This window comes from Castor canadensis, chromosome 16, assembly GCF_047511655.1.
Source record: "Castor canadensis chromosome 16, mCasCan1.hap1v2, whole genome shotgun sequence".
Lineage (NCBI taxonomy): Eukaryota > Metazoa > Chordata > Mammalia > Rodentia > Castoridae > Castor > Castor canadensis.
In genome coordinates this window covers 21147651-21174812 of record NC_133401.1, presented here as the reverse complement: position 1 = coordinate 21174812, position 27162 = coordinate 21147651, and the positions used below count along the sequence as shown (strand labels likewise).

The following is a 27162-nucleotide window of genomic DNA, read 5'->3' as shown; positions in this document are numbered from 1 at the left end:
CTTTATATTGGTGATATGTTGAAATAATATGTTGGATGTATTGTAGCCACTAGCATCCGGACACTAACTGCCTTTTTGAAGCCAGTGTAACTCCGATATCAAAACAGGAAAACAGCATTTTCAGAAAATTGTAGCCAATCATAATGGTGTGCTCCTGTAATCCCAATACTGAGGAAGTTGAAGCAAGAGGACAGAGTTCAGGACCAACCTAAGTGACATAACAAGTTTGAGACCAACCTGGGCTACATAGTAAAGGCTCTTTCTCAAAACCAAAACCAAAAACAGAAAAGAAAAGAACATTACAAAATAATATCCTTCAGAAGTGAAAAAAATCATTCACAAAGTATCAGCAGTATTCAGTATACATTATGAGTAACTGTATTTTAATCCCAGAATTTAACCAATTAATGTTACTCACTACATTAACAGGTTAAGGAGAATATTCTGAGGGGTTAGGATTTCATCACAGGAATGGAGTGGGAGACCAGAATACAAAATTTTCTGCCCATCAGTGTGACTCAGCCCAAGTCTACTCCATGAGCTTCCAGTCATCGTCCAGGTGCCCTTGTTCCTGTGTGGCATGCATCTCGAGGAACTCTTCTCCCTGGTCCTCAATTTTTGTGATTTGCAGATTGCAGAGGGACCAGCCTGTTCTCCACCACTCTTCTGTCTCCTCTACTTCCCCTGCAGGAGTGTCTCAAGTCTGAAAAAGCTGATAGCCAAGGGGGTGCTGCCCCAGGAGGCCAAACCTCCAGAGAGCATCCTGCTCAAGCCCCCTCTGGACTACCTGGACTGGATCAGCCACCTCCCCAAATATCTGCAGCACAAGGTCATCCACCTCTCCCCATCCTGCAGCATCATGGAGCAGAAGGAGAAGGTGTGTTTGTGGGGGCAGAAGGGCGACCTCATGGACCACCTATGCCTCCTTAGAGGCAGGTAACGGTGTTAATCACGACAGCAGGCCAGAGCCTTTCCTAGGTTGTTGCTCATACCAACCCTAGGAGGAAACTAAGGCCCAGTAGGTGAAGTTTATCCAGGTAACAAAACCAGGGAAGCCAAACACTTGGCACTTTGCCCTCCAGTCCCCATGTCGTACCTCTTTCCTCTGCCTGAGGCAGAAGAGTAATCAATTACCATCCCTCCCCCCATCCTGGAGCCGACTGCCTCACAGCCTGTCATCCTTCCACACACATAGTTCATGGAGGGCTCCGGGCTGGCATTTGCAGCCTTCTCCCAAGCTGTCTCGCTGCTCCCTGGCACCCCTTTCTGGGCCATCACCTTCTTCCTGACTTTGGCCATCGTGAAGCTGAGCACCATGATCAGAATCGTGGAGAGCATTGCCTTTCCCCTCCAGAACGCCACCTCCTTCTTCATGAAGCACCCCAGGCTGGTCCCAGGTACCGCAGATTCTACCCCAACAAAAGCCCTGCCCTTCCCCTCCCAACTCACCCCAAATCTCCAGGCTTCGTGTGGCCTCCTAACCAAGCCCAACCAGAGCCCTCAGCATAGCCAAACCTGCCTCTGTCTTAGTGTTCGTCTGCTTGGGAGGTTTTCTGGGCAGCCTCATCTTCACCAGTCGCTCAGGCAGCTATGTAGTGTCCTTGTTTGATGACTACCTGGTCCCTATGATCCTCCTCATCATTGTGATAGCCCAGAACGTGACTCTGGCCTGGATCTATGGAGTTGCGAGGTAATTTCCAAGCCCCGGATCTGCCCAGCTATGGACCCCCCCTTCTGGGCCTATGAGGAAGATAGGAGCTTGTTGATCTCCCACAGCAGGAAGGGGGGGTCCATGTGAGAGCTGCAGGGGTTCGGTAAGGAGTATGGTGACCCCTGGGCAGTGGGCAGGTCCTATGGGGACGAGCAGTCACAGACTGTTCTGAAGGCAGAAGACGGGTGTTACAGTCCCCTGGATCAAGAAATTCCCATGGAGGAGGCCCAGCTCCCAGGGAGGGGCTGAAAGCCATTAAGAGTTGGGAGCCTGTTAGAAATTCAAGGGTGAGAAGACCCACCCTTGTCAGGGCCCCAGGCCCCAGACATCCATGACCTGACTACCCTAGGTTCAGGCAGGAGATGCTTAGCAAGCTGGACCGCCTGCTGTGGCCAACCTTCCTGTTCCTGTGTAGCTACGTGACGCCACCTGGGCTGCTGGCTCTCCTCAGCTTCATCTTTATGCACCTCTACCGCAAAGGGGCCCCTTACTACATTTCCTGGAACAGCAGTGTGGTGAGACAACCCCCACCCTGCCATCCATCCACTCCAGGAATCCCTTGTCACTTGTGCCACCCACAGGACTCCAAACCTTGGTTCCCTTTAAACAGTTTCCCAGCCCCCTGGGGAATCCCACACCCAATAGCACATGGACTGAAAGCCCACCACCCACACCTTCTCCCCCTACCCTGTGCCCACTCTCTGCCCCCAGAGCCAGGAAGTAAAACAACCCTACCTGAGAAGCGTCCTGTGGCGGACCACCTTCTTCAGCACCCTTCCTCTACTGCTGCTCCTGGCCCACCCGCTGCACCACTGGTGGCACTTAGAAACGCGACTGTCCAAAATGATGCCCCACAAGTCCTTAAAGTGGCCCCAAAAGAAACCCAATGTCATTGTCCAGGATCATGTCAACAAAATGCTATCAAGGGAGATCGGCCTTCCAACTCTGAAGAGGAGCATTGAGGACTCTTCCTGGTCCAACATGCTTCTGTCACACTCAGCAGACAAGGCTGCAACTCCACAGCAAGTGAAGCCATCCTCCTTAGCCGTGGACAAGAGTGGGGGGTATGGGGATCCCATGAAAAAGCAGCTGCCAGGTAACCCTGCTCAGTAGCGAGAGCTGCTGGCTGCATAGGTGCCCATCTGCCACGGGAACAACTGGTTATGCCAAAAAGGAACGGGAAGGACATAGGGAAAACTCACCTGATGACTGGTGACAACTTGGGACATCCCAGGCAACCCAGGAGCTCTTTCTTCTCCTGGAATAGTGCCAATCATGCCAAGCAGGCCACTCCCCTGGAGAGATGGAAGAAGAAATCAACCTGATTGCTCACAGGCCGGTCCTAGGGTCCTCTTTCTTCCTGAGAAATGGGGCACCATTTTGGTGTGGTCAGAATGGGCGTCCCAGAACTTTCCAGGATCCAACCTGGAAAGAGACCGTGCTCTCTCCAGCCCCTGCTCCCACCACCAAGTGAGTCAGTGGTGTGGCTCAGTTCAGGGATGCCCTCAGAATGGGGATGAGATCGATCAATAAATGTGTCCACGGGACTGAAGCACAGGTTGTGGCCACACGTTGTCTGTGACAAGATATTGTTGTTAAAGCAAAATATTAGGAAAGCCCATGCAATTCTGCTTATATGAGTTTTCCTACTTTGTCTGTGTTTGAAATTTTACCATAATAAAAAGTTACATTTAATGCTGGGCACCAGTGGCTCATGACTGTAATCCCAGCTACTTGGGAGGCTGAGATCTGGAGGATCGAGGTTTGAGGCCAGCCTGGGAAAATAGTTCACAAGACCCCATCTCCAAAATAACCAGAGCAAAATTGGACTGGAGGTGTTGCTCAAACAGTAGAGGGCTTGCTTTGCAAGTGCCAAGCCCGGATTTCAAACCCCAGTCCCATAAAAAAAAAGTTACATTTAACATTTTTAAAATGAAAAACCTCGGTTGGCAGAGTGGCTCAAGTGGTAGAGCTCCTGCCTAGCATGAGGCTCTAAGTTCAAACCCCAGTACCACCAAAAAAGTAAATAAATAAAAATAAAAAAGAATAAAAAAAGAAAAGCCCCTTGGCACAGCTCCTCCCCCCACGTGCTCTCACAGACCTCTTCCTCTCCTGCCTGAACAAGCAACCCGGCCTGAGCCTCTGGTCTCGCTCCTCCAGGCCACCTGCAAATGACTCAGGGCCGCTCTGTCCCTCTCTTGCTCACAGCCCTCCCATGGTTCCCCATGTCCCAGGGCCACTTCCCAACTTCTCCACTGTAACCCCATCCAATCTGTTCAGCTTCCTCTTGAACCTCTTATGCAGTCATCCCCCACACTGCAGCCACAGGAAGCCACCAGAGGCCACAGGCCACACTTATAAGCAAGTTCCTGCTTGGGATCTTTGCACATATGCAGCTCCCTCCGCCTGGACCTGCCCTTCCATCTTTCTCCATCTGCTCAGTCCTCACATGCACTTTTCCAGAGAGTCACCAAGGCAGTTAGCCTCCTTCTCAGAGCCTCCAAACATCAGTTCATAAATTTTTTTTTTTTTTGGTGGTTCTGGGGTTTGAACTCAGGGCCTCATGCTTGCAAGGCAGGTGTTTTACCACTTGAGCCACTGTGCCAGCTTATGCATTTATTTAAATAAGAATATTAAGCATATTCACAACTAGAAAAGGGACAGACAAAAAAATGCCTGTAATCCCAGCTACTCAAGAGGCAGAGATCAGGAGGATCACAGTTCGAAGCCAGCCCAGGCAAATAGTTCACTGAGACCCTATCTCGAAAACATCCAATATAAAAACAGGGCAGGCACATTGGCTGGACAGTAAGAGTGCCTAGCAAGTGAGGCCCTGAGTTCCAGCCCCAGTGCTGCCCACCAAAAAAGTGGAAAGGCCTACAGGAAAGACACAGACCAGCAATGGTTGGCAAACTCCTCGTGGACGAGTACCAGGCCACTGTCCAGTCCCACAAAGACCCAGAAATGTGCCTGACCCGCCTCCCCCTTAGCCAGCCTCGGTCTTTCCAGCAACACGTGCCACTCAAGTTCAAGGGCACTGGCGAGAGCAAGGGTAGAGGCAGGGGTGGGGAGGAAGACACAGATAAGGCTCCAAATGGGTTCTTGAGCAAAGAAAGTGCCGTTCGGCGGCTTTTCTTCTTACCCAGTCTTCTCAAAACTATTTCCACAGTCTGCCCTAAGACTAAGTTCAATAAGCCAAATACGTGATTCTGCTCATTATAATAAGGAGTTCCTAATGCTCAGAAAGCAGCCCTATCTTCCCTCCAGCTTCTTCTCATCTCAGCCTCTGCAATGCCGCCCTTCCCGGCTCCTGGTGCTTGTCCCCGGATGCAGGCAGTCAGAGGAAGCATGCAGCACACTGGGCAGCTAAGGCTCCAAAGGGGGAAGAAGACCCAGAAAGTACCAGGAAGAGGGAGGGGACCGGGAAAGTGAGCCTGAGAGCTTCCTATGATTTCCTGGACTTGCTCCGAGACACATGGGTGTGGATCTGAGCTGGGGCAGCAGCCACAGCTCTGAGAAGGCAGTTCAGGGATCAGTGCTGCCCAGGTACCAGACTGGCCAGTGGGAAGAAACATGGAAGAAACATCAGAAAAGCACCAGTGTGCGGGGGAGGGAAAGGGAGGACCGTGGCAGAGCCCCAGCTCGCCTAGCTGCCTAGCTGTACCCTGGGTTCCATCAGCAGCATGAGGAAGGACGGAGAGGAGGAAAGAGAGGGAGGAGGAGAGGGGACAAAGAAGAGAAGAGAAAGAATAGAAGGAAGAAGGGAGGGAGAAGGAAGGGGGCGGGAAGGAGGAGGGAGAAAGAAAAGAAAAGAAAAAAGAAAAGAAGGAAGGGAGGAGAAGGAGGGAGGAAAGGAAAGAAAGAAAGATGAAGGAAGGAAGGAGGAAGAAAAAAGAAAGAAAATAAAAGGCTGGTGCCAGTGGCTCACGCCTGTAACCCCAGCTACTCAGAGCCAGCGATCAGGAGGATCATGATTCAAAGCCAGCCCAGGCAAATAGTTCCGGGAGCCCCTATCCCGAAAAAGCCCTTTACAAAAAAAGGGCTGGTGGAGTGGCTCAAGGTGTAGGTGAGTTCAAATCCCAGCACTGCAAAAAAAAAAAAAAAAAAAAAAAAGCACTGACCTGAAATCAGACCTGACTTTGAAACCACAACCCACACAGGCTGCTCAGAGCCTGGGGCCTGACCAAACCATACCATTGACCTGTCAAAACAAAACTCAGCGCAAGAGTTAACAAGGCCCAAAGCCTCATAACCTAAAATTCAAAATGTCCAGGACACAACCCAAAATGACTCAGAACAAAAGAATCAAGAACATTGCAACTGACATGAGAAGATATAATCAACAAGGTGCAAGATGACACCAGTGTCGTCGTTCAGTGACAAAGACTTGAAATGTTCTGTCTCACTGACATTATGGTGGATGGCACGAGAGGTCACTGGATTGATCGGCTTGGAAGTGAGTTGCTTCACTCAGGTGAACACCACTCGAGCCACGTCCCCTCTGCGCCAGCAGCTGGGTGATGCAGGCGGCAAGACGGGCTCTACCTCCAGTGGGTGAGCAGCCAGCTCTCTCTCGCTCTCTCTCGCTCTGTTGGAGTCTCAGCCCAGGGACTGGGAACAGAGACTTGCCTCATCTCTCACAAGCAATGCTGAGGAAGGAGCCATCAGGGCCCCACTGTCACAACACAGCTGCAAGACACCTGGAGAGGACAATGCCCATCTCAAACCTACCTCCTCTTAACTTCTGGCAACTTTCACGCCAGCATCACCTGGTGCTCCTTCAGTCACTCTGGGTCACCAGATCACCAGAAACTACAACAAAAACACTTACTTCCATTTGTTTCATTCTGCTTTTTTTTTTTTTTTTTGGTACTGGGGCTTGAACTCAGGGCCTACACCTTGACCCACTCCACCAGCATTTTTTTTTTTTTGTGGTGTGTTTTTTATTTGCCTGGGCTGACTTCAAACCGTGATCTTCCTGATCTGCGTTTCCTGAGTAGCTTGGATTACAGACACAAGCCACCAGCGCCAGCTTCATTCTACATTTAATTAAGACTACTTTTGACAGGACTCAAGCAGCAGGATGAGGTTGACCTTGAGTGTTGACCTCAACCATGCTCCAAAGGGCTGAGATTTGGCCAAATGTAAGTTATTCCGACGCTAGTCCATTGCCCGTTACAACCTACACAAGACGTTTAGACCGACCTAACCTTTCACGTCATTACCAGTAATTCCAGGGTGATGATGGATGGGCCCACCTCCCCTCCCTGGTGGACACCCCATGGCTCCCCTTCCCAACGTATTCACACGTAGCCTGGAAAGATAGTCACTCCAGATTTTGTTTGTTTTTGCAGTGCTGGGGATCGAACCCAGGGCCTCACGCATGCCAGGCCACCCAGTTTTGTTTGAACTTGACTTGGATGACCTTACATTCTCTTTGTTGAGCAGTTTCAGCTAAGATAGGAGGCAGCCCGATCTTTCTGCATAGGACCGGATAATATTTTGGGTTTTGCAGGACATATGGGCTCTGGTGCATATTCATTTTTTTATATATAAAACTCTTTATAAAATAAAAAACCTTTCTTAGCTTGTGGGCCATAAAAAAACAGGTCATGGGCTAGATTTCTCCCACCAGCCGTATCTTGCTGATGCTTGATCTAGGCTATGTGAGTCCAACAAGAAAGTTCTGACTAAACCAGACTTTGTTATTTTGCTTTGAAGGTCTTTTTTGTGGCACTGGGCCTCATGCTTGCTAGGCAAGTGCTCTACCGCTTGAGCCAGCCGGCTAATGCTTTTTTGGGTTAGGCATTTTCGAGATAGGGTCTCTCGAACTATTTCCCCGGGCTGGCTTCGTGAACCGCAATCCTCCCGATCTCTTCCTTCTGAGTAGCTAGGATTACAGCCGTTAGCCACCGGCTCAACGCTAAAATTGAGTTTGAGTCCTCTACTGGATCCCTTTGGGGGCCAGGCCGCCCAGAGGAGAGAAGGTGCATCACTCCCAAGAATGGCCTAAATCAGAGCAGGTCAGCGTCCCTCCCGCTCAGTTAGTGTCCAAGAAGCAGCCAAGAGGAGATGACAGCCATATGAAGTGACAAGTGGCCTGACGAAGGCGTGTGGGCCATGTGGTGAGGCAGGGGGAGTGTCCCATGCATCAGTGCAGATGCCCGCGGGGGGCACAGGAAAGCAGAAAGTCCCGCCGACACCCGGACGGCAGCTGCGTCCAGGCTCCAGCACTGGCGCTGGCCTTGGGCGGCGGCTGCCCCCTAGCGGACACTGCCTGTCCTTACCATGGCCGAACGCGACCGTAATCTAAGGGAATCTGAATTCAGGGCCCAGACCGCTGCACTGCTGCAGGCGGAGGAGCGGCCACGGTTTTCTCCGAAAATGTACCGGCTATCCCCTGCAAACGGAGGTGATGGAGCCGGGCGTGGTGGTTCACCACTGTAATCCCAGCACGCAGGAGGGTCAGGAGTTCGAGGCCCTGGAGAGGGAGGGAGAGAGAGAGAAAGAGAGAGGGAGGATCAGAGCAGCACATGCCATCTGCGTTACCTACATTGAGCCATTTCCGAGCTACCCTCAAATGGGAATGCGAGGCCGGGAATCAAAGTCCTCGACGGTCAGCCATTTCCTTTTAGGGAATTCGATCCAGCGCGGCACAGCGGCCGCTTCTCGGAAGGCGTGTGCCTGGCGGTGCGTCCCGCAGGTGGCGCTGCGGCCCTGGGAAAGGGCCCGACTCCCGCAGCCACCGTCATGAAAGCCGCGGTTTCCTTCCTCACTCCTGGGATGCCAGTTGTTCCTGGTGAACTACGTGAAGAGGCCCGCCCATGCGACAGTCCCTGATACTTACGGGACATTCACAGCAGCAGCCGCTGGGGGCTGGATGCCAGTGACGTCTCCGATCTCTAGTGGAAGCCATCATCGCAGAAACTGAACAGCCCGGAGGGGCAGGACTGGAACTGCAACTGCGGCCACCAGGGGGCGCTAGCCCGCGCGGGCAGCTAGCTGGGGACAATGGCCTTTCTCCCCTTGGCTCCTCCCTCGAGGATCAGCTCCAGAACTGCACGGCCTGTGGCTTCCAGTACCCAGCAAGTCCATGGGCCACGAACTCCCACCCACCCCCGCTTCCAGCCCTCCACACCTTGTCCCCTGCTCTCAGCTGCGGGGCTGGTCCAAGTCAGGCTGTGACAGGGGCCAGGAGCACTGGCAGGCCGCGCTCTGCACTGATGTTTCCTGTCCACCCACCACTCGGACTCGGGCACCACTGATTTCAGCTTCAGAGACCACAGCCACAATGCCTTCTGCCTGGGCCTCTTGGTCATGGTAGCAATTAATTCTTCCCCCGCCTGCCTGGAAGGACGGAGGGACGCAGGCCCCATCTGCTCTACTTGTTCTAGTCACTCTGTCCGTTAGCAGCTGGGACAGTGGACACTTACTCCCTGCCCTGCCCTGCCTTCCAGCAGGAATGGAGCCAGACCCATGAAGTCCTCGCCCTTCCTACTCCAGCAAGCATGTCTTTTTCAAAATCTCATCCTTGCCATCACTACCAAGTCAGGGATTTGATTTTACTCTGCTTACGAGTCAGCCTGTTACTGTCGCACGGATGGTGCCAGGAGACACGAGACTCCTGGGTCAGAGACAATGGATCTGATCACTCACCGCCCAGCCAGCAGCACAAGCAACAATTCCTCTGGACTCCAGAGCCTCACAGGGGCCACTTGTCTGCACATCTGTGATTCTGTGGGGTCTGGAGAGGGCAAGAAGGCAAGAAACGCCAGTGCAGAGCTGGACACAAAAGGATCCTTGCTAAGGGACTCCCACTCGGCTCTGGCCATCTGTCTGGCCATTTGTTAGAGTGGTTCAGTGAAACTTTGTATGTGGGATTTGCCGCCTCCAAGATCCAAAAACTTTGTGACTTGCTGAGCTGCCTCTGGAGTGTGAAGCTTCCAGGTCAGCTGTTGTCTCTATGCTAGTAAATGTCTCTGTAGCCACAGGAAGTCCTCACCATGGCACCTGGAGAGCAGGGCCTTCAGTTTTGTCTTCCTTCGAGGCCACCTCCCCATAGTCAGCCATGAGTAGACGTCAGGCAGTGCAAATCAAGCAGTAGAGGCCATTACTAGAAAGTCACTCCTAGGCTGGGCACAGGGCTCACATCTATAATATCAGCAACTCAGGATGTGGAAATCAGGAGGATTGTGATTTTAGGCCAGCCCAGTCAAAATGTTAGCAAGACTCCATCTCAATCTATAAGCCAGGTATAGTGGTACACTCCTGTAGTCTCTGCTATGTGGGAAGCCATAAGTAGGAGGATTGCGGTCTGGGGTCAGACCCAGGCCAAAATTTCAGAACTACCTGACATGTAACTAAAGCAAAAAGGGCTGGGGACATGGCTCAAGAGGTGGGGCATCTGCCTAGCAAGTTCAAGGCCCTGAATTCGAACCCCAGTACCAAGAAAAAAAATCTATTCCTTCCAAAGAAAATGCACAAATAGCCAAAAATACATGAAAAGATGCCCACTGTCACTCATCATTAGGTACTGCAAATCAATTTCCTGACAAAACTAAATGTTACAAAAAACTGGTGCTACGGTGGAGAGATTAGAATTCCCATACATCGCTGGTGAGAATGCAAAAACGGTCCAGCCTCCATGTAACAGATTTTGGCAGTTCTTCATACAGCAAAGCCTAGCCAAGTGCTGTGGCTCACGCCTGTAATTTCAGCTATTCAGGAGGCAGAGATCAGGAGGATGATGGTTCAAAGCCAGCCCAGGCAAACAGTTTGACAGACCCTATCTCAAAAAACCCCATCACAAAAATAAGGCTGGTGGAATGGCCCTGAGTTCAAACCCCAGTACCACACACACACACACACACACACACACACACACACACACACACACAGAGCAAAGCCTAGATTTGACCCAGTCATTGCACTCTTAGGTATACATCCACAGAATGGAAAACAGGTGTCTAAATAAAAACCTATGTACAGTGTTCATAGCAAGATTGCTCACAACATTCAAAAGTTAGAAACAACCCAAATGTCCAGTAACAGGGGAGTAGATTAAACACACTGTGGTATTTCCAGACAAAGGAGTATTATTTTGCCATAAAAATGGATGATATTTTGATGTTTGATGCAATGTACATAAACCTTAAAAACATTATGCTGATGAACTGGGCACCACTGGCTCACACTTTTAATCCTAGCTACTTGGAAGGCTGAGATCCAGAGGACAGAGGTTTGAGACCAGCCCTGGCAAATAGTTCTTGAGATCCCCATTACCAAAATAACCAGAACAAAATGGACTGGATGTATGGCTCAAGTGGTACAGTGCCTGCTTTGCAAGTGCAGAGCCCTGAGTTCAAACCCCAGTCCCACAAAGAAAAGGTTGAAATGTGTGTAGCAGTCTGATGAAGTCTTATCCCAGGGACAAGTTCAGTAGCCCAAGCAAAGGAAGAAGGATCCAAGCCTTCTTCCTCCTCCAGTCGCCAAGCTCCCTCTAGTGCCCCCTTCAGGGAACGCTCAGTAGACAAAGGTGAGTTGGAATTTGAGACAGTGGCTTAAACCCAGGCCTGAACTGCGGTGGCTTTTCAGCTTTTTTTTTTTTTTTGGTGGGACTGGGGTTTGAACTCAGGACTTCACACTTGCAAATCAGGCAACCTACCACTTTTTGTTTGTTTGTTTTTGGTGGGACTGGGGTTTGAACTCAGGACTTCACACTTGCAAATCAGGCAACCTACCACTTGAGCCACACCTCCAGCCCCCAGGCTTTTCAGCTTCTGACATTTCTAAATACAATGTCCATTCCGAAGGCCCCTGGAATCCCAATTTCTATTCAAACTCATTCTGCGACTTTATGCAAGCAACTTAACCAATCTGTGCCTCAGTTTCCTCATTGGCAAAGTAGAGACAATGCCTACCTCATATAGAAATCCGGGGATTCACTGATTTAGGCTGGTGAATTAACGCGTGCCAGTCACTCAGGTGGTACTGTGCATGCCTTGGTAGGAATGGCTGCCCCATCCCCATCGCCACGATTATTACAACTTGGGGTGACGAGAACTGAGTCAGCACTTCCCGGACAAGTCTGGTTGTCACACTTGGCAATGTTTCAAAGCTATTTTGTACCCAAAGAGGCAGAGAGCTGGAATTCCTCCAATTTGGAGGGAAAATGTTTTGGTTTTAATTTGGGGATGTGCTGGTTGTTGGTGGTTTTCTTGCTCTTTAACTAATAATTGCTGTCACTTGTGCCTTGTCATTACCGGTTTAGTTTGTTATGGGTTATTTAGTTAAATTGCATGTATAATAATGCATATTTGCCTCAGCTCTGTGCAAGCGTAGCTTGCAATTTTCCACTAATTAGACTTTTTAAAGACACATATGCATTTATCTACTCAAATCTGCATCGTCTGTTTGCAAAAGCAGATGTACACAACTCTCACCCGCCCCTCTCCAGGAAATAATCCACTTATTATCACCCACTTATTTTGCTACTGGAAAAGTAGAAACTAATGGTCTCCTAAAGTGACAGTCATCAACACAGTGCAGCTGAGGTGTGGCTCAAGTGGTAGATCACTTGCTTTGCAAGCACAAAGCCCTGAGTTCAAACCCCAGTCCCACCGAAAAAAAAAAAAAAACTAATAATGATACAGCCAAGAGGGACTGGGGTCCACGTCAGACAGAAATAGTGGGGTTGGAGAAGGGCAGACCCCCAGGTATTTGTGATAGAGTGGTAAATCCACCAAGGATCCCCAACCCACCTGCCTAGCTCCAGACCCTCCCAGAGGGCCTAGACACCGACCCTAGGAATCAGAATCCAGTACCCATCTGAGCTGGCTTTATTTCCCCACTGTGGGGAGATATGAATAGGGTCTGTGGTCCCTCTACCCCCAAAAACCCTCCAGCCTCCCTCTGCTGAAGCAGGGCAACAGCTCAGGTTCTGGTACTCCACCGGCCCAGAGGGGGGCTGCTCTGGGAGGAGCTGGGCCTGTCGTGGTCCCCCTGGATGACATTCTGAAGGTGGTTCCAATGGTGACCCAGCTGTAGTCCATGAGCATGGGGTCCACGTCAGGGACAAGGCCACCAGGTGCTCAGGTTGAGGCTAGCTGGGCCTCACTCTAGGAGGAAACCTCCCTGGAGGGGGCACTGCTCCTTGAAGTTCACCAGCGACCCTCAGTCTGGGGAGAGAGAAGAGAGCAGGTGGTTTGGGGAAGGGGTTAGAGGAAAAAAAAAAAAAGGAAGACTAAAAAAAAGAAGAAACACAGAAAAAGCAGCATAAAAAGCCCAAAGAAGACCAAGAGAGTCACCCAGGGTCAACGGAAGGGCAGCCATAGAAAAACACACGAAAGTGCAGGAATGGAGGCGGGTGGCACTGACAGGTCCCACACACTGACCTTTGGGCCCAGGCGGTGTTGGGGGTGGCGGGCCTCCTGGGGGCAGCAAGGCAGATCGGCTCAGGGCCTCGGCCACCCAACCCAGGACGCGAGTACAGTGCTGGACCTGGGGAGCAGGAGGGACATCAAGACAGACAAGAAGAATCCCACTGTCGCCCGTCCCTGCCACAGTCCCCCAGGCAAGCCCCAAGGCCTCACCTCTCGCTCCAGCCCCCTCAGACGCCGGTCATACTCGCGGATCTGCCCCAGCTGCTTCAGTGCTGTGTCCACCCTACCGAGACAGGCTTTCAGGCGGGGCCACCGCCCGCAGCCCCGCCCACTCCAGAAGCCCCGCCCACAGCCCCGCCTCTCCGCAAAGCCAACTCTGTCTCCTCCCACTCTCCCCGCCTGACGTTACAAGACCGCCCCTCCTGACGGAAGCCCGCCCAGGCTCCGCCCTCACTTCTGAGACGTGCGCTTCAGACGCTCAGAGTCGCTGTCCCGCTTGTCCCGCGCACGGGCCAGCAGGAAATTCTCCTTGTGCACTGACTCCCACGTCATCAGCCTCCTCTCATCTTCCGTGGAGAGGATGACACCTGTTGGGCAGAATTCTGGAATCAAAGGGCCCGTCCACCCCAGGCCACGCCCAGCTCCTCCCCAGGCCCCACTCAGGGCGTGGCTACAGCACGCCCCGCCCCAACACTAGGCCACGCCCACTAACTCTTCTGCGCATCCTCCTCCCACCCAATGCTCCTGACCTCCCGAGGCCCTGTCCATCCTAACCACCCGCTGTTCTTACGGAAGTGCTCCTCAGCTGGGGTGGCAGGACGGGCCCTGCGACACCTCCGCAGTCGCCTGATGAGAAGGCGCACGTGGGAGATGATGATGAGGGGTGGGGCCAGCGCAGGGCGAGAGTGGAATTCCCGGATGAGGCTATAACGCTGTGCCTTCCAATAGAGATCGCTATTGCCTTGTACTTTGCCAAACGTGTAGCTGTAGAGGCCAGAGGTCGAGTGTCACAGGAGAGCAAGGCCAGGTCAAGAGTAAGGGATCAAGGTTACATGTCAGATAATATCTATTGGAAGTCCAAGCAGAGGCAGCTATCAGGATCAATAAAGTCAGAGGTTCTTGGAGGGCGAGATTAGAAGGCAGGTTAAAAAGGTCAAAGGTCATATCAGAGGTCAAGGAGATAGTGTGCGCCATGGATTAGGGTAGGATTGGAATTGGGCTCCAAAGTCAGCCACTTGAGGAAATGAAAATGCAGATGCTTACAGAGATAAGGATTATAGCCAGGTGCCACTGGCTACTCCTGTAATCCTAGCTACTTGGCAGGCTAAAAGTGGTTCAAGGCCAGCTTGGGCAAATAGCTCTAGAGATGAGATCCCAATCTCCAAAATAACCAGAGCAAAATGGACTGGAGCACCAGGCACCTGTGGCTCACGCCTGTGATCCTAGCTACTCAGGAGGCAGAGATCAGGAGGACTGTGGTTTGAAGCCAACGTGGGCAGTTTCTGAGACCCTATCTTGAAAAACCACATCACATAAAAAGGGCTGTCAGGATGCTCAAGCAGTAAGAGCGCCTGCTTAGCAAGTGTGAGGCCGAGTTCAAACTCTAATGCCACCAAAAAAAATGGACTGGAGGTATGGCTCAAGCAACAGAGCACCTGCTTTGTAAGCAGGAAGCCCTGAGTTCAAACCCCAGTACAAGGGGAAGGAAGGAAGGAGGGAGGGAGGGAGGGAGAGAGGGAGGAAGGAAGGAAGGAAGGAAGAAAATTATGGTTCAATCCTCAAAAACCAAAAAATAAATAAATAAAATTAAAAAGCTAGCAAATGAAATTCAGCAGCATATTAAAAGGATTACACATTATGACCAAATGGGATTTATCTCAGGAAGGCAAGGATGGTTCAATCTATGAAAACCAACCTATTCAATATACTGCCCAACAAAGGCAGAAGGCACTTGACAAAACTCAACAGCACTGAAAAACTCATAAAACTAGGGAGAGAAGTCAGTTTTCTCAACATGGCTTCTGAAAAACTCAGCATCATAACTCAATGAAGGAAGACTGAAAGACTGAAACTTTTTCCCAATATCAGGACGAAGAGGGCTGGTGGAGTGGCTCAAGAGATAGAGCACCTGCCTAGCAAGTGTGAGGCCCTGAGTTCAAACCCCAGCACCACCACAAAAAAAAAAAAAAAAAAAAGATGAGGAGAAGAGATGGTGTCTGCTCTGATCACTGCTATTCAATGTTGTCCTGGAAGTTTTGACTGGAATAATTAAGCAAGGAAAAGAAGCAAATGTCTTTCTATTGAGATGACAGTCATGCTTTGTATAAAATCATTTTGGTCATGGACCAATCTCATATGTGATGGTGGCCACACAAGATTATATCTAGTGATGGCACAGTCATCTGAGTTTGTGGTTTGTGTAAGTTTACTCCTCTCTCTGACATTCACACAATGATGAAACTGCCCAACAGAACATCAGAACATGTCCCCATCATGAAGGCATACACCACTGTACAGAGGAAACCCCAGAGAACTCAAAGAAAGTGACTAGAGCAAATGAATGAATCCTGCCAAGGTGCAAGGTACAAGTTCAACACACAAAAACCAGTTGTGTTTTTATACACCTGCAAGGAACAATCAGAAATGGAAATGAAGAAAACAATTCCATTAAATATAGCATCTGAATAAATAAACAAACAAACAAAGCACCGAAGAGAAAACTTCACCAAGAAGAGGAAAAACTTGCACACTGAAAATTACAAAACAAGCTGGGCATAGTGCCTCTCGCCTGTAATCCTAGCTACTCAGGAGGCAGAGATTGGGAGGATGGAGGTTTGAGGCCAGCCAGACAGAAAGGTCAATAGACTCCATCTCAACCAATAAGCCAGGTATGATAGTGCAATCCTGTCATCCCAGCTGTGCAGGAGGCTCTAGGTTGAAGGATCATGGTCTAGACTGGTTCAGGCAATAAAACAAAAGACCCTACCTGAAAAATAACTAAAGAGAAAAAGGCTAGGGCTGCTGCTCAAATGGTAGAGTACCTGCTTAGCAAGCATAAGGCCCTGAGTTCAAATCCCAGTACCACCAAAAAACAAAGGTCAAAGGCCAAAGCCAAACAAGTATAACTGGCCAACAAGCTGGTAGAAAGAGACTCAACGTCAAGTCATTAAGGAAATACAGATCAAAACCACAGTGATATGACACTAGACCACCAATAATTTTTAAAAAAGGAAAATTACAAGTGTTGGCAAGGATGCAGAGAAACTAGAAACTTTGTACTCTGCTGTTAGGGATGGAAAATGACAGTGACAATTTACAACTGCTATGAAAAACAACTTGGAGATTCTTCAAAAAGCTAAACATTGAATTACAACATGATCCAACAATTCCACTTCTAGATGTACACTCAAAAGAACGTAAAACAGGGTCAGGTATGGTGGGGCATGACTGTAATCCCAGAACAGGAAACTGATGGAAGATAATTGCAAGTTTGAGGACATCGTAGGCTACCCAGCAAGACCCTGTCTCTAACCAGCCCCTGCCCACCCCTCCACCCCAATAAAAAGAAGAGAAGCCAAATCAGGGGCTCCAACTGATACTCTCTTGCCAGTGTTTGCTTTTGCATGATTCACAGCAAGTGAAAACAACCCAAATTCTCACACAGGTGAATAGCTAAACAGTGTGTGTGTCCACACAATGGGATATTAGCTACAAAAAGGAACAAAGCACTGACACATGCTAGAGCATGGATGTAACCTTGAAAACACAGTGCTGAGTGAGATGAGCCAGACAAATAATTCTGCTCACATGAAACATCTAGAATAGGCCAAGCTGTAGCTGGGCATGGTAGTGCACATCTGTAATCCCAGCTTTTGGGAGGCTGAGACAGGAGGATCATGAGTCCCAGATAGAAAACAGATTCAAGGCTACCAAAGGCTGAAACAAAAGGAAAAATGGCACCCACTTTCTGGTTAATGAAAACATTTTGGAAATAGTGGTGGTGGTTGCAGAATGTCTTGAATGTAATTAATGTCACTGAATTCTTACATTTAGGACTATTAAAAATGGCCCATGTTCTATGAGGTATACTTAACCACCATAAACCAACAAAGTGTGGCCTGGGCTGAGGACAGCATAAGAGTCCAAAGTCAGGTAAGAAGCAGTGACTGGCCAGGTTTAGGGACAAGCCAGCCTTAGAGTTGAGTCAGAACACGGAATTGAGTAGACTGAGTAGACTGGGGTCAAGAGTCACAATGGGGTCAAGGGCAGACCCAGGAGCAGTGGCCTCACCTGAACATGGCAATGAGCAAATTAAGCAGCAGGATGTTGGCCACCAGCAGGAAGACCACGAGGAGCAGCACCACCAGCCAGTTGGCATACAGGGACACGCAGGAGCCCGCGCTGGCCCCCGACGGGCGCGCCCATGCTCCCTGCTCCGAGGAGCAGTTCATGTGTTCCATGAAGGCCACTGAGGAGGGAGGGACACTCAGAAGGGGGCAGATGCCCAGGAGGATGGACTACAGGGGTGGGGGAAGGAGAGGGAGAGACCCAGAGGCAGGGGGACAGAGACCCGGAGAGGGGGACAATGACCAAGGGAGAGAACAAAGACCCCAGATGGGTGGGGGCAGTGACCCAGAGAAAGGAGACAGAGACCCAGAGAGGGGGACAGTAACCCAGAAAGAGGGGGAGACTGTGACCCAGAGATAGGGGGGCAGAGACCCAAGAGGGACAGAGAACCTGAGAGAAGGGGGACAGAAACTCAGAAGGGGTGCGCCACCTGTCACCCCTCCCTACCGTCCATGTCCTCCTGGGGAATCTGTCCAAAGATCTGCAGATAGGGCCGGTAGAAGACTCGACGCAGGATATTCGGGAGGTCACGGTCCTGGGGCCTCAGGAGCCCCTCTGTGGCCACCCCGTAGGCAACCAGCCACACCCCAAGGAAGAAGAGGAAGAAGAACACGTCCTTCATCTGCAGACGAAGGAACATGTGGCTGAGTCTGGCCCCGCCCTCCCTTCTTCTGGCCCCTCCCATCCATCCCCAAAGGCACGCCCTTCCGTCATTCCTTCCAGAGCCCCGCCTCCCCTCCTCTGGCCACACCCCTCCACCCTCTGACTCCGCCTGCCTCGCCTGACCCCGCCCCTCTCCGGCCCCTCCCTTCCCTGGGCGCCACCTCACCATCTTGCTGACAATGACGATCTTGGGTCCGAGCTGTTTGTTCACCGTGAAGATGTGCAGCAGCCGCAGGGTGAAGATCATGAAGTCGAGGCAGAGGACAGTGCGGCCCAGGTCGTACAGGCCCGGAGTCAACCTGGGGGTGGGGAGACATGGCAGGGGTCACTCTGGGGTCACAGGATGCCAGGGAACACCGGAGTCTCCCCAACACCTTGCATCAGATGAAGCCGAGGCCTGCACGGGGCAGGACCGGGACCCTCTCACTCCCCAGGGGTCTGCTCCAATTGACTCAGTGCCTCGCTGGCGATCAGGGCACCTGTGCTCATGAAAAAAGGATGAATGCCGATGGCTTAGCAAAAAAGCTGGAAAATTCCATAAAAATCAAAACTGCCTGAAGGGCTGGAGCTGTGGCTCAGTGGTAGACCGTTTGCCTGGCAGGAGTGAAGTCCTGGGTTTCATTCCCAGCATCACAAAAATAAAGATAAAGAAAAGAAAAATCGCCAGAATATTTGCCCGATCAATGAAAGACAAAATGCAGAGATCCTGCAAACCAGTAAAGAAAGACCAACAACCTGTTCCGATTAAGGAAAGGGATGAAGGACGACAGATAGTTCAAGGAGAACTTCAAGAACATCAGCAGTTCCTACAATGAAAAGGAAAATTAGTCCCTATTTTGCACTTAAAACTTTGGAAATATTAAACCTAGTGTAGCTGGGTGTGATGGGGCACATCTGTAATCCCAGCACTCAGAAGCTGAGGCAGGAGGATGTGAATTAGAGGCCAGTCTGGGATACATAGAGACCTAGTCTCAGGTATTGCCTAGCATGACCTAGGGTCAGGTATTGCCTAGCATGTCCTAGAGGGAGTGCTCTCTTACACACTGGCAAAGGTCAAGCAGATAAATGGGTGAAGCTTTTTTTGGTGGGACTGGGGTTTAAACTGAGGGCCTCCCAGTTGCAAAGCAGGTGCTCTACAGCTTGAGCCACACCTCCAGTCCATTTTATTCTGGTTATTTTGAGGATGGGGTTTTGAGAACTCCACCCAGGCTGGTCTCAAACCAAGATCCTTCTGACTGCAGTCTCCCAAGTAGCTAGGATTACAGGCATGAGCCAATGGAGGCCAGGTGGGTGAAGCCATTTAAAAGGACATCTATCCGTGTCAAGAATGTAGGTGCCCTGGGACTGGGGATGGAGCTCAGCAGAAAAGCGCCCTTATCTGGCATGCACAAGGCCCTGAGTTCCATCCCCAGCACCGCAGGAAAAAAAAAAAAGAAGAATGTAAGTGCCCTTTGATGTACTAGCTGCACTTCAGGGATGTAAGAAAAAGAAAGAAAAAACTAGAAATAACCTAACTGTCCATCCAGAGGGGAATGGTAAAATAAAGGATGAGTCATCCATTCAGTTCTGGAGGTGACTGGACATTTCTCCCTTGCAAACCAGGACCTTTTCCTCCCATACAATGATTCTTCTATCACCTGCAAAGTGCTGGACTTGAAAAAATGTCCAAAATTGCTGGCACTCCTACAGCATGGAAACACAGAAGCACTGTCTTTAGTCCTTTCATCTCAAAGGACACTTTATACAAAATCCAACAAGGGATAAACAGAAACATTAGTCTTCCTGCAAACTCTCTTATCTCACTCTCTGTTTGGATAAATTATTCATGCCAGGCTATTCTGTATCATCCTAACATAGCTCAGAGGAAGCCTGCCTCTCAGTGTGCCCCCTGAGAAAAGCTTCAGTAGGGAGTCATCACTGTCAACCATTCAGGTTTTTGTTTTGTTTTGTTTTTTGTTTTTTTGAGACATCTTGCTATGTAGCTCAGCCAACCCTGGACTTTGAACTCTCCTGCCTCAGTCTCCTGAGTTCTGGGGTTACAGACGCCACCATGCCCAGCTCCTTCCAGACTTTAAAAAGGAGTGTTGGTTTCCCTTGTAAACGAATAGCCTCCATGCTCTTTATCTGCTGTCCCCAAAAGGAGAGGCTTCCTAACAGCTCAGACTCAAGGAAAGAGAAAGGAGAGAAAGGAGACTGGACAAGAGAGAGGGGGGTGGTGAACGAGAAAGACAGTAGAAGGAAGGAGGGAGGGAGGGAAAGAAGGAAGGAAAGGAAAGAAAGGAAAAAGAAAAGAAAGAAAGGGATCCAGGCACACTGGTGGCTCATTTCTATAATCCTAGCTACGTGGGAGGTGAAGATCAGCAGGAAAACTGTTTGAGGCCAGCCTGGGCAAAAAGGTCATAAGACCCCATCTCAACAAATAGTTTGTTGTGGTGGCATTCACCTGTTATCCCCGCTACCCAAGGAAACATAAAATCGAGAATTGCACTCCAGGGTGGCCTAGGCAAAAAGCAGAGCCCTATCTCAAAAATAAGCAGAGTCAAAAGGGCTGGCAGCGTGGCTTACGCGGTAAAACACAAAGCAGTTAATACCTGATTATAACTTCATACTTTCTTAAGTAAAAAAAGGAAAGAGACTGTAGAAAAATTCTCTGGGCTGACTTCTATCTCTTGAACTTCAGAACTTTTGCCTTACTACTTTATGAAAAGAGAATTCATTCATTAAATTCTGGGCCAAGAGGAATCTGTCTTGTGCGATCTTTAGGCAACAAAGATCTGATGTGGCATGTTCCAAGGATGAGGTATATTCACAAATACTCACATAGAAAGAATTTCAGGACATACTGTAGAGAAAAACAAAAAGTTGCCAGAAGACTACATAAGATATCATGTCATTTGTATAGAAAGAATGGTGGGCATAGCTCCATGTAAATGAATAGAAAAAAGAACCATCAATATCTGCCCCAAACTATTAATGGAGGTAACTGCTGAGAAAGTCAGAAATATGCAACAGTGTTGGAAACTTTTTGGTCTCTGTTCTATGTCCTTATTCATTTGTTTAATTTTGTACAATGAAGATACATTTCTGCATTTCTTTGGTAATACTACAAGATTTAAGTGACTGGAAGATAACAAAGATGTTGGAGTTCGTGTCTTGCTGAAGAGAAAGATGGCACACTCCATGACCAAAGCCCCATTTGGGGGATCTCAGAGAAACAGAAAGGAGAGACCCAGAGTCTGGGGAGGACAGGAAAGTTTCCCAAGAAGGGGACAGTGAGCCAAAGTCTAAAGGAAGTAGAGAAGTTGACCTGGCAAAGGAGAGAAGAGAAAAGCATTTCCCAAAAGGGAACAGCAAGTACCAAGGCCCAAAGACATAGGTTTATTCTTAAGGACACTTTGAGCTGCCCTTTGCCCTTCCTTCGGAAACCACACGGAATGATCAGAAAACTACAGAAGACATGAACTAACAAGCCATTGAAAATGTCTGAGGAAAATTCTGCACACCTTGTTTTTTTATGAGAAATAAAAAAGAAACAGCCAACTTTCTGACCACATCCTGAAGAATTTGAATCTATGAACTGTGATCCAGGAAAACTAGACATGAAAAACAAGTCACAGCTAGCCAGGCATCAGTGGTTCACACCTGTAATCCCAGCTACTTGGGAGAATAAGATTGGGAGAAACCTGGTTGAAGCCAGCTGGGGCAAAGAGTTTGGGAGACCCCCTATCTCCAAAATAACCAGAGCAGCTCACACCTGTAATCCTAGCTATCAGGAAGCAACAATCAGGAGGATCACAGTTCAAAGCCAGACTGGGCAAAATAGTTCCACAAGACCCTATCTCCAAAAACCCCTCACAAAAATATGGCTGGTGGAGTGGCTCAAGGTGAAGGCCCTGAGTTCAAGCCCTAGTACTGCAAAGTAAATAAATAAATAGAAATGGAGGAGACAGCCCTGACTAGAGGGGCAGGGCCCAGCCCGGCAGGGTCCCCAAGGCTGGGTCCAGGGGCCATCAGGAGGTCCTACTTCACTTGGCCGAGATAAGCTGGTGGTGGGAACTGCACCTACTTACAGAAGATATGGCACTGAGACTCCCCCACTCTCCCCACCCTCCTGCCTCCCCCAAATAGGCAGGGTGGAGGTGGCCTCCCCCTCTCTCACCTGCAGCCCACCCCCAGCAGGAAGCAGGTGAGTGCCAACAGGTCACACTGGTTCCAGGCATCAGAGAGGTAGAGGTGCAGGCGGTGGCGCAGTGGGGCCTGGCCGGGCCCGGGTCCCCCGCTGGCCAGGCTGCCCCAGCCGCCACCCAGGCCCTGGCGGAGTTCCTCGCAGAGCAGGGTGAACACCCAGAAGTACAGCAGCAGCTCCAGCGGCCTGGGCACCTCCGGATGGAAGTCGATGAGCAGCACTCGTGCGAAGAGCAGCAGGAAGAGCAGGTAGCTGACCACGTTGCCCAGAAAGGCTGTCACCGGCGCCCCCCAGAAGTGCGACCAGCGGCGCAGACACCTGCCCCGGCTGCAGCCACCACAGCAGCCTCTGCGACCACGCTGCTGCGGCCTCCCAAGGGGCACCTTCTCAGAGGTGTCCGCAGGCCTGGGGAGAGGGAGAGAGCAGGAAGCCTCAGCTGGACCTCTGAGCATGACCTTGGCCATGACCAACACCTCTCACCTTGCCCCTCCCACCTCCTCACCTGCCCGGCTTGGGAACCCCGCCCCCACCAGCTGCTTTGAGTGTGACAATGCCACCTACTTTTTTAGGCGTTATTTATTTGTTTGATTTGGGAGTTTTGGGGAGCGGTACTGAAGTTTGCACTCAGGGCCTCGCACTTGCTACACAGGCGCTATACTGCTTAAGCCACACCCCCAGCCCTTTTTGCTTTAGCTATTTTTCAAATAGGGTTTTGCATTTATGCCTGGGCCACTATCCTCCTGTTTAAGATACCCATGTACCTCGGATGACAGGCCCACATGACACCACATCCAGCCATTGGTTGAGATGTGGTCTCATGAACTTTTTGTCTGGAACCTTGATCATCCCCACCTCAGCCTCCCAAGTAGCTAGGATTACATTCATGAGCTACCGGACCAGCCTGAACATGTTTTTAACAGAAAACAGAAACAGTTTTTCCTCTGGGATATTGGTGCGCAAGCCCCCTCCCTTTCCCCTTTTGTGACTGAAATACAGAAGGCTGCAAAGGTAAAGATACATACATACCAGGCATGGGGGCTGGTGAAGGGAGGGGCTCAAGTGGTAGAGCGCCTGCCTAGCAAGTGTGAGGCCCTGAGTTCAAACCCCAGTACTGCCAAAAAAAAAAAAGGCAACAGGCAAAGGTAGTCTATGACTGCAATCCCAGCTACTCGGGAGGTGGAGATAGCCCAATCACAGTTTCAGACCAGCTCAGGGAAAAGTTATCAAAACCCTATCTAAAAAATAAACTAAAAGCAAAAGGGCTGGGGTGTGGCAGAGTGCTTGCCTAGCAAGTGCAAAGCCCCAAATTCAATCTCCAGTGCAGAAAAAAAATGATAAAAGATAAAGGATAAAGATGGGTATAGATTTGAAACTCTCCATTTCTCTGTTACTGTGGATGTAGATTCTTATGCACACACATGCACCACTCCATAAAACAACTAATAAATGTATTAATAATAATAGTAACGATCATCCACAGTAGCTGAACACTTAATAAGTGCAGAGTCCTGAAACCTGAAACATGGCCTTTGATGGCTCCTCCCAACCATTCCATCAGGGCGTGGTCAACTGCATGACTGCTCACCAAATATGAAGGTCCCCTCTCTGTGCCTCTTTTGGTGGGAAACAGGAATGGAGTTGTCATATGATTTACTTTTGCCAATGAAATGTGGACAAAACTGATGGTCACATCAATGTGGAGAACCTAAGAGCCAGAGTCTGGTTGGCTATGTCTTTTTCCCCCTGCCAGACCAGTAACACCCCAGCTAGGGAGGTTCCCTTGTTCCATGGAGGCCACAGGAGCAGAGCCAGAGCCAATGCACAAATGGAAGTGAGAGAGAAGTGACCCTTCACTGTGGTGGCCACTGGGAGTTTTGAAACATTTTGTTATTGCAGCATTATCCCAACCTACCCTGACTAACACAGATCCAACCTCCCATTTACCTTCATTTTACAGAAAAGAAAACTGAGGCTCAAGGTGAAGTCATTTTCAAGACCAAAGTCAGTATGTGAACCCAAGTTGGATTACTCAGAGCCATATCCCTCAGCACCTTGATTACACAGAATTATCTGAAGTTTAAAAAATATTCTGGTTCACGTGAAAAGGTCTTTTGGCTGTGCCAGGGATAGAACTCAGAGCCTTGTTCATTCTAAGCAAGTGCTCTAGCACTGAGCTACACCCCAGCCCTGTAAGGACTGATTTTTTTTTTCAGTACCAGGGCTTGAACTCAGGGCAACACCTTGAGCCACTCTACCAGCCCTGTTTTGTGAAGGACTTTTTTTCAGGATAGGGTCTCACAAACTATTTGCCCAGACTGGCTTCGAACCAAGATCCTCCTGTTTTCTGCCTCCTGAGTAGCTAGGATTATAGGCAGGAGCCACCGGCACCTGGTTAAGGACAGACTTTTTTCTTTTTTTAATTGTTTTTTTCTCTTTTTTTTCAAAGGACAGATTTTTAAAACACCTTCTTAGGCAGAGTACCAGTGGCTCATGTCTATAATCCTAGCTGCTCAGGAAGCAGAGATCAGGAGGATCTCAGTTGGAAGTCAGCTCCAGGAAAATAGTTCCAGAGACCCTATCTTGGAAAAACCCATCACAAAAAGGAGGGGGGGGAGGTTGTGCCAGATACAACTTTCATGGGAACCACAGCATAGTGACTAAAAGCAAGGGTAGGACAGGCATAGTAGTTCACACCTGTAATCCCTGCACTTGGGAGGCTGAGGCAGGACGATCTCAAGTTCCAGGCCAGCCTGGGCTATGGAGTAAGACTGTCTCAAAAATAAGGACCATGCATCAGAAAAAAGAGGTGAAAAATCCCTAAATGAACCAACTCCTCCTGACTGCATTTGCTCCAGAGGAATGAATGGGTGGGGAGCACGAGGCAGTTGGATTTCTAGTGAGGACTAGAAAGTGAATCTGGAGCTGAACCTTGAGCTTGATAATTTAGAATCTTCTCAATATCTTCAGTGGCTCACCAAAGCCTCTGTCCCTTAAACCCCAGTTCTCACACCTTCCTCCTAGTCCCTAATGTGACTAAGAAGTTACATGTGTCCTGTGTCTGCCAAGGGCACTAATAGTGTCACTCACCCAATAGGCCCTTCCCCATTGAGGCCCCTATCCATGTTGAAGTTGGGGTGCTTCTGCATGGGCTCCTCTTCTGGTTTTCTGACAGGAAGGGAAGTACAGAGAGAGAAATGGAAGAAAGTCTCCAGAAAGACCCAAACTTCCTTACCCAGAGACATTACAGGGAGATAGAGAAGTGGCCCCTAAAATCACCCCAAAGATACCTTCCCCCAGAACCATGGCCTGAAAAGCACAGGAATTGCCCCTAGAGACAATTGGGAGGTATAGAAGAGTACCACCAAATCTCATCTCCTAGGAAATGTTCCAGAACATTCCTTCCAGAGGAGGGAAAGAGAGTCCCTGTCCCAGATACACTAGGTAGACCAAGTAAGAAAGGTGTGCAAAAGTGAGTAGAAAGGAGCAATGAACATTCCCTCCTACCCTTCTAGCCCCAGGGGACTGACCTGTAGGTGATGAGGTTGGTGTAGATGAGTGGGGGGCAAAAGAAGGTGAGAACCAGGGCCCAGATAGGTGTGGTGCTGTCCATCTCTCCCCACCACTTCTGTGTCAGCAGAGACTGTAAGGTGTGGCAAGATTAGGAGTCTGAATCTCCCCACAGTCCCTCCCTAAGACTCCCAGCAAGGGCTGAGCCACAGCTCCAGAGCACAGAGCCTGATGTGGGAGCCAAAACTATTATCGATTAAGGGGGAGTGGTCAAAGAAAACTTGCCCCAAGTTTGTCTAGTAGAGTTAACTAATCAACTTTAGTAACCCTGCATGACTAACACTGGGCCAAGCACTTTACATAGATCAGCTCACTTAACCCTGGCCACCCCCCCCCAAGAAAATGGATACCATTTTCTGTTTTTCAAATAGGAGGCAGAGATTAAGGAAATGGCATAAAGAAACAGTGCTAAAGCTGGAATCCATGAGTTTCACCACCACTCAAAGCAAGGAACTGAGTGTAATCATTTGAGATTTCAGCCAAATCATTCCAATAGGTGAGGATGGGACTTCCTGTTGGGGTAAACAAGGCTTCCTGTTGGGTGGGCAAACTTCCTGTATTGAGGGTGGGAATTTCTGAGGCCTATGAAATTTCATTTAAGGATACTGAGAAAGTTTTCAACACGTCCTATTGTCAGGATTGGAGAGACTGTAGGGCAATCAGGGCTTTCTGTGGGAGAGAAATTTCCTATAGGAAGGGTGGGATTTCCTAAACCAAAGTTTGTCTATGTTCAAAACTCTGGGTAGTTTTCCAGTGAGATAATTTTAACTGTTGAGAACCAGAACAAAGGGACTCTTAAGGAAGTGGGAGAAACTTCCTGTGCATGAGGCGGGACTTCCTTTAGAATGAATGGGATTATCAATGGTGGTGGGAAGGACTTCCTGTGCAGGAGGTGGGACTTCCTACTAGAGCCCACAGGAATGACTGTTTCTGGAGTGGAACTTTTTAGGAGGGTGGGCTTCACTGTGGGACGGCTTGCCATCTATGGCAGAAGGTGGGGCTTCTTGTGGAAAGAGCTGCCTACTTGAGAGACAAAGGACACTTTGAGACTGGGGCTGGTCCCAGTGGCAGGGGCTCAGTTCCAGTCCCCAGAGTCAGATGCTCACCTGCACCCCATCCTGGGCAAAGAAGGGACGGGCATCAGCCTGCATGGCAAGCTGGAGGCAGGTGGCATCTCCCCAGAGGGGGCAGCGACGGAGGAGTAGGCGGGCAGCCCGTTCCTCACTGTTGTGGTAGCACTCCCCAAAGAGGTCTGGGGACAGAGGGTATCATGGGAGTCCAAAATGCACGTCACTCCCTCTGCAGCC

General features: G+C 49.8%; 2 protein-coding genes and 1 long non-coding RNA gene across 4 annotated transcripts in view; 1 reads left to right on the top strand and 2 right to left on the bottom strand.

The window, feature by feature from the left end:
* Window positions 1–3406, top strand: part of LOC109683877 (orphan sodium- and chloride-dependent neurotransmitter transporter NTT5) — an 87075-nt gene extending 83669 nt beyond the window's left edge. Inside the window, 5 exon segments of the mRNA XM_074057945.1 lie at window positions 691–877; window positions 1196–1397; window positions 1531–1690; window positions 2061–2226; window positions 2423–3406. Of these exon segments, the coding sequence (XP_073914046.1) occupies window positions 691–877; window positions 1196–1397; window positions 1531–1690; window positions 2061–2226; window positions 2423–2824 (1117 nt within the window). The 3' untranslated portion in view covers window positions 2825–3406.
* On the bottom strand, window positions 2871–8820 carry LOC141418053 (uncharacterized). Its single transcript, XR_012442685.1, has 3 exons — window positions 8559–8820; window positions 7999–8192; window positions 2871–3006 (listed from the first exon to the last, which is right to left on the bottom strand). It is a non-coding gene; the product is annotated as an uncharacterized lncRNA (long non-coding RNA).
* Window positions 8821–10676: 1856 nt separating this feature from the next.
* The window catches only part of Trpm4 (transient receptor potential cation channel subfamily M member 4), a 29963-nt gene continuing 13477 nt past the window's right edge, over window positions 10677–27162 (bottom strand). For both annotated transcript variants that reach the window (XM_074057933.1, XM_074057935.1), the window contains 12 exons: window positions 26962–27107; window positions 25816–25928; window positions 25376–25453; window positions 22262–22693; window positions 18269–18401; window positions 17887–18061; window positions 17383–17560; window positions 13883–14076; window positions 13547–13679; window positions 13303–13375; window positions 13105–13210; window positions 10677–12888 (listed from right to left, as the gene is read on the bottom strand). In XM_074057933.1, the coding sequence (XP_073914034.1) occupies window positions 12884–12888; window positions 13105–13210; window positions 13303–13375; window positions 13547–13679; window positions 13883–14076; window positions 17383–17560; window positions 17887–18061; window positions 18269–18401; window positions 22262–22693; window positions 25376–25453; window positions 25816–25928; window positions 26962–27107 (1766 nt within the window). In that variant the 3' untranslated portion in view covers window positions 10677–12883. The remainder of the gene's footprint in view (window positions 12889–13104; window positions 13211–13302; window positions 13376–13546; window positions 13680–13882; window positions 14077–17382; window positions 17561–17886; window positions 18062–18268; window positions 18402–22261; window positions 22694–25375; window positions 25454–25815; window positions 25929–26961; window positions 27108–27162) is intronic.